Source organism: Panthera uncia (genome assembly GCF_023721935.1).
Source record: "Panthera uncia isolate 11264 chromosome B2 unlocalized genomic scaffold, Puncia_PCG_1.0 HiC_scaffold_24, whole genome shotgun sequence".
Taxonomy (NCBI): Eukaryota; Metazoa; Chordata; class Mammalia; order Carnivora; family Felidae; genus Panthera; species Panthera uncia.
The window spans coordinates 99,628,369-99,635,557 of record NW_026057580.1 but is presented as its reverse complement, the minus strand read 5'-3'; the positions used below and the strand labels follow the sequence as shown (position 1 = coordinate 99,635,557).

Sequence of the window (7,189 nt, the reverse complement as noted above, 5' to 3'; positions counted from 1 at the left end):
GCTCACAGTCTGTCTCTCAAAAATGAATAAACATTTTAAAAAATTTTTCTTTAAAAAACAAGATATTTGGGGCACCTGGGTGGCTCAGTCAGTTGAGTGTCTGACTTTGGCTCAGGTCATGATCTCACCATTCGTGAGTCAAGCCCTGCGTCAGGCTCTGTGCTGAATGTCCAGAGCCCGGAGCCTGCTTCGGATTCTGTGTCCCCCTCTCTCTCTGCCCCTCCCCTGCTCATGTTCTGTCTTTCTGTGTCTCTCAAAAATAAATCAACATTGAGAAAAAATTTAAAAAACAAAAAACTTCCATGTTTGTTTATTGTTCCAGGATAGAGAAAGATTCCTTAATGAAACATTTAAGACTTTTTTATAATCTCAAATTGTAAGATTCATATCATAAATCTTACGTCTTCAGTTTCCTCTTGTTCTTATATTCCACCTATGTTGATTTACTTAACAGTTTCCTGATGTTTTCTTTCTTGCCTTGACTTACAGCCTTCGAGTATGTTGTCCCTAACACAATACCTACATTTGAACATTTGCAATATGCCTGACAGTATGCTAATAAGCATTTTACTTCTGTTAATTTATTTAATCCACTGTCCCTATTTTATGGATGAAGAAACTGAAGTTTAGAGAAGTTAAGTAACTTGTCCAACGAATTGATGGATTCAGACCTAGGGAACCTGTCTCTGGAGCTTGCGTTCTTCATCTTCTCACTATGTTTCCTGCTTACTCTACAGATCTTACTTCCTCAGGAAAGCCTTCTGGAATCCCCACCCCACACTGAAGCCTTCAGGGAGGTGCGCTGCTCTGTGTTTGCGTGGCGCCTGGTTATGTTCCCCTACTAGAGCACTCTGCTTTGTTGTAATTCACTGATGAATTGTCAGGTTTTTTTCATGAGACTGTAAGTTCCTTGAGAAGTGAGACTCTGGGAACTAAAATATCTACTGCCTATCACAGCACCACCATGTAGCAGGCACTAATGTACTCGAGGAATACTTTTGAGAGAACAATTGGCCCATGACTAAGAAACCTTGTCATCAGGAGGTGGGAATCATCCAGTTTTTCCTGAGTTTGTTTCACCAGACTCTTAATTAATCGTGTGGAAGTAGGCTGTGTGCCACCATTGAATCTTAAACGAATTTGTTCTGCTGAAGTTTAACAAAACTCCTAATTCTTCCTCTAGTTTCATGGCTACAGGGGATTGTAAGGGATGCTGATGACATTTGTAATGTCTGTTGGTAGCTGCTCTCTCAGACTCGTAGGAAATAACTCCATGCAGGAGGAATGGTTGGTATAACCCCAAGGGATACAGGGAGTAAGTACCCTCTGTGCTGAACAGCGGTGACCTCTATTGCCAGCTGACAACTAAGTGTTCCCACAGAATTTGAAGGCATCTGGCCACCCTGGAAGACATTGCCCTCCTTACCTGAGAAGCTCTAATGAGTGAGTGCTGAGGTCTTTTCTGAAATCTGCTACTTTCTAGAGTTATCTGCTGTTTATATTGTATTCAGTGTTCTTTCACATGTGCCTGTTGATGAGCTTAGCTAGAATGCCTAGGCCTGATCTGTCCCATTCATGCTTGTTACCTGAGTCTGTCCTCCATTCTTGCTTGTCACCTGTGTTCAGGTAGCTTTATATTTAGAACTGTAAAGATGAGAAGGGGTTACAACTGTCATTGCTGGACCAATAAGGTAACATTGTTCAGGGCTTGGAGCTGTTGAGTGAGCAAAAGGGGAAGTAGCCCATATTTTTGCCAATCGACACATGAATAGGGATAGCAAGTGCATATTTTGCCTAGAAACGCATTTTACAATGATCTGGAATAAAATTTGACTCATTTTACAAAAGCTTTTTTATATAAATTTTTTAGAAACATTTTGAATAAATTGAAGTACCTGTATTCATGAATATTACGAAGTACCTTGGGTACTTCTAAATAGTGTATTTTTTGGCATACTTCATATAGTGTAATAGGAATGGGAGAAAAACTTGGGGAAAAAAATAATAATGTGTGTTGTCAGCATCTCCAGACTCTGAATAGTTCTCTGTGGCCAATTGGATAGGATGAAAGAATGTACGATATATTATTTTAGGAAGTAGCTCTGAATTAACAAGGTTATGATTTTTTAAAAATTGCTTAATCTAGTTGGATGTAGTTTTTAATGTTGAGTTTTTTATTATTTTTGGTTACTGCACTTATTGAGATCGTGATGTCATAGAAGTGATTTACAGGTATTTGATAAACAGATTTGCCTCCAAATGGATTTACTCATTTACAGTTTTGTAGCTAACTGCTTGAAACATTATATTGGCTATTTCTCTAACAGTACAAATGTCTGCAGTTGGACCAAGAAGTGTATTTTGATTCTTGTAAATTGACTTGTTTAAATCTGAAGTAGAATTTTCTTTTAGGTATGGCGATTCAGTACTGCATTTTGTTCTGTAAATGAATGGAAATTTGCTGACATCCTAAGCATGGCTGACCACTTGAAGAAATGCAGTTACAATGTTGTAGAGAAACGGGAGGAAGCAATCCCACTGCCCTGTATGTGTGTGACACGAGAACTCACTAAAGAAGGACGTTCACTTCGCTCAGTTTTAAAACCTGTACTTTAGAGACTGTAACTCCACTTGCACATACATGCAAGCACCTAGTGTAATTTGTTTGTCATATGTGACACTTTATTGTAGTAAAGATTACAACTAGCTAAATTTATTGCCACTATGTATATAATGTTTTGAAGTGACATATATTTTTATAAAGTCCTGTTTAGTTGGAAAAAAGTTGCCTTAATGTTTGAAATGTGTGAAATTTTTGGAACTTGCTGGACAGGGTGATTTAATTTTTAGCGACATAATTTTCAGAACTAGTATTTTTAATGGTGTGCATATTTTGGTTTTTAATTTTTTTGCTTCTTAAACTAACAAGATCCTGACCAAACAATTTATTCCTCATGTTTTCTGTGGGTTATAACCCATGCATTCGAAAAGCAAAACTTTGAATCAAATTTTTTCAGCATTTGTTTTTCAGATAAAAACATTCACTTGCTTAAGGACTGCCATAAGATCATTATAAGATTTTTATTTTCTAGTGCTCCCCTTATACAATTGTTGATACACAGATGATCTTTAATATATATTTAGGTAATATTTAAAATCATGACAGATGTTTGGTAATGCATTTATCATGTTTTAAAAAGACTCACAAAAATATTTTCACCTTATATATTTGCAGCTCTTATACAGAGAATGACCATATGCAACTTTGCGTTTTTGTTAGACACCGCATCCGAAGACTCATGGCAGTGTGTTTTATCACAGGTTAAAGTGAAAACAAAAAGCCTGTGAATTTATTTTAATTTGAAACTGTTCATCATATTCTGCATTTGCTAGGTTTCTGATATTTGGAGAGAAGAAAATATACCTCATTTAAAGTTTGGGTTGGGCACATTGTGTGAATAAATTTCAAATCTTCAGAATGCAAAGGGCTTAACTTTCTTTCCTAAGCATTTAAAATTTTGCCTTTTTATAAATCACAACTATATTGTTTTAAGACGTTTAACAATGTGAAATTCGGTGTCTTTGTAAGATGACAATCATGAAATGGAGAAACCTGTCTTGGTTGACAATCTCTTTAAAACATTTCCAAGTTTATTTCCCATAGACTTCTCTACCAAAATAGTAAGAATTGCATCTTTGTGTAAAGATCAAGGTATAACAGAAAAATACTCAAAGTCTTATTGTTGAGGTACTTTATTATAGTTTTCAAATTGACATACACCATAATTAACCTGATGTTAATTAATCAGTTTAAAAAAATGAATATATGGTGTCAGTATTTAGAAATAAATTGCAAAGATGGGGACATATACTTAAATAATTTGTTTTAAGTAACTCCTGGCATTTAGTAGTCTGAAATGGTGACAAGTTACTTTGCTATAAAACATCAAACTTCTCTTATGTTTTCTTAACATTTGTCCCTGAGAATGCTCTATTGTTATTAGGGTCTTGATTACCATATATGGCAATCAGACTGGGCAGAGGTGTTCCTTGGGCAGTAGCAAAAACACTCTCAACTACTTAAGACTTCTTTTGGTTGGATCACATCCTTATTACAGTTGGAAATATAGCATTGAAGGCTAATCAGTTGTTTTGCCTCACCTGTCATTTTAATTAATAGAATAATTATTTCTCCATGTTGAAACTTCAACTGTGAGATTGAATTCTATACTATTTCTGTAAAAAGTCAGAAATAAGATACCAAATACTGTCAAATATAACTCTGCCTTTTAAAGTTTTGCTGAAGAATGTGTCTGGTTAGGATAGCACAAACATTAACTTTTTGTTTTATGGTTGTGCTTGTTTGGTTTTTAAGTTTAGACTTTTTGTTTCCACACTGGATCATGAGATATTTAACAGTTTTCCACCTTATATTTCTTTTACACATCTTTGGCTGTTTTCTTTTTTGTTTGTTATGCCACCATATGATTTTGTTAAAATGTTTTCTTTGTGCAGCATTTGTTCAAATTCTAATAAAATTAATATTTTCCCTTTATGTGGCTCAGTAACTTAAAAAGAAAAACTTTATTTGAAATAAACTTTTAATACTTGTTTGAGAAATTCCAAACACAGTGTTTCTAATAAGTGTTCATTTTCTGCATGTTGTAAAAGTTTGTTGATTATCATTGCTCACCCTTGTTGTACTGGTGGGCATTTTTTTTTTTTTTTTTATTTTATTGATATGGAAAACTCATTGACTTTCTGTGCCTTTTCAGTGTCTTCTTGAAATTAGTCTCATCTAGGCGTTTTGAAAGGCTGAAGAGTTTCTGGCTATATTGTTTTTCTAAAACTTGTAATGGGAACAATCTATCTGGGTGTTTAAGCGTGAAAAGGTTTGTGTGTCAGTTGTCATTTGAGAGTCTTTGTTGATTTCTTAGTTTTTTCTGACCAAGATAAAGGGCAGGTGTCAGGATGGAAGGAAATACCTGTATTAAATTTTATCTGCTGCCTCCTTCCCTAGAACTGCATGTCTCTGTTTTTCTCATTCTCTATCTTTCTGTCTCTGTAATTGCCTTTTGAGACTCACAGATCACTTAACAGTAGGGGTTCCTAGGATCATCTGGGAATTTGTTAGAAATGCAGATTCTTGGGTCTCTCTGTAGACTTAATCAGAAACTCTATGAAGGAAACAGCAGTCTGCTTTAACAGAAGCCTTCAGGTGATTCTGATGCACTGTAAGTCTGAGAACTTAGAGAAGAGCCTGGGACATGCCAGCTATTCTCCTGAATGATGTACTATTGGAGTCGGTATGTTTGAGTATATACACACGTGTAATCCAAAATTAAGAGTAATGGTAATTTGTTATTAATGGTTAAATTAAGTGATGTATGTTGTGTCAATCGTATAGCTATATGACAAAATACATTGGGTGCCATGGTTGTTGGACATTTTTTTAAAAAAACTAGGACTTACTAGTGTTTAAGTTTTACTAGTGTTATTACTAGTATTTCACTTGTGTTTCTTCTGTTCAAAGTAAATTGCAGTGCAACTTACAGTTCATTAGCATTAACCTTTAGCCTTGTCATCATCCGTTCTTGTTTAGTGGTTGCAGAGTCATGTGAACATATTCGATTTCTAGGATAAACAAAAAGAGTAGACGTAGACATACTGGATTAAATCCTACAAAAATATTTGTAGGAATCCTTTCAACCCTATCATTTAGAGATATTAAAGGTTGATAGTCTGGTAATCTTTTTTTAGTCTTTGAGCCTGTGCTACATATCCCATCAGTGTAGTTGCTGTTATTGACAGTGGATATTAGGATCTTAGTAACTTCACAGATAATGAGGTTTTCAACAAAACTTCCATATCCCTTGACGATATGGTAGTTTCCATTACTATATTGATAGCATATTGTTAACCTCTAGCAACTTGCAGTTTTTGGCATTTAGAAGCAAAATAGATTTCTTCGTATCTTGCATCCCAACCTAAAAAGATCTAGGACTTATTAATTGTAAAAATTTTCTAAGGACTAGTTATGCAAACATTTAAAAATTGTTTCATGCATGACACACCATGTCAGAAGGTGACAGGATTGGGTCCCCTGCAGGTGGAGGTTTAGGATTGCAGTAGAAGAAAGCAGCTAGCCCTCAGTCTCTTAGTAGACTGGCCAAAGGACAAAGTCTCCCATGGGAAGGATTTCTCTCATATGTGTTTGATTACCTAAATACTCCTCTAAGTAGTCTTACCTAACAGGTTCATGAGGCCTAGAAAGTAAGGGAATGTTAGTTATCCCTTTAAAGAAAATCAACTCATGAGTGACTCATCCATTGTATTTAATTTAATTCAGTGATGGGTTTTGTTAGGATTTGACCTAAATCTGATTCCCAAACAAGTTTTGAGCTGTGTAAGTAAAGACCAAGTCTTGTAAACTTCTTTCTAAATAAACCAAGGGAGAGGAAGGATGGTTTTGTTTTAATGTCACTTTTTATGTAATTATTTTCTTTGATTTAAAAGGTCAAAGTAAGTTCAAAAGATAAGTCCTTTCAAGTTTCTGTTCTAATGATGACAAAATTGAGGTACTCAAAGTTCAGGTACTGATGATTGTATGGGGATATGATTGTATGGGGATATTTCAGAGAAATGTGTCCTCACCACCGGGTTTACTTTTCTACTTTACTAACTCAGAAAGAAGGGACATTTAGATATAAGGAAATTACTTTGGAAAATGTTGTTGCCTGGCATATTTGATTCCTAATAAGTGTTGTAGAAAGAAATATTGGGCAATACCAAGAGGAAAAAAACTAGAAAGAAACTAAGTGTGTTGTTCGGAAAGTCCTTTGCAAAAACTAGGTTTTTTGCTGAGTTTTTGCCAAGTATTTTTTTGCATCTGTGATTGGTAAAATTCTATATAGGCTTATTGTTTATATATATATGTATATTTATTTGCATGTGTAATCTTCACGAATTGGCCAAGTAGATTTTAATACATCTTGACGTATATTAATGGAGATACACCTTGAGGTCCTTTTTTTTACCTTAGAACATTTCAAAACTGACATTTTGTATTCAGATTGTTTGACATTCAAATATGTTATTTGGGGAGTGACTTTTCATTAATAACTGCAAAGAAATGGGCTACCAGGATGTCTCATGAATGTACTCTATGGAAATGCAGTAAAAAGTCATT

The 7,189-nt window shown here is 34.9% G+C and overlaps 1 protein-coding gene across 1 annotated transcript in view; it reads left to right on the top strand.

Moving 5' to 3' along the window:
- Positions 1 to 6,970, top strand: part of FBXO30 (F-box protein 30) — a 20,377-nt gene extending 13,407 nt beyond the window's left edge. The window contains exon 3 of the mRNA XM_049654483.1: positions 2,413 to 6,970. Within this exon, the coding sequence (XP_049510440.1) occupies positions 2,413 to 2,616 (204 nt within the window). The 3' untranslated portion in view covers positions 2,617 to 6,970. The remainder of the gene's footprint in view (positions 1 to 2,412) is intronic.
- Positions 6,971 to 7,189: the final 219 nt, after the last annotated feature.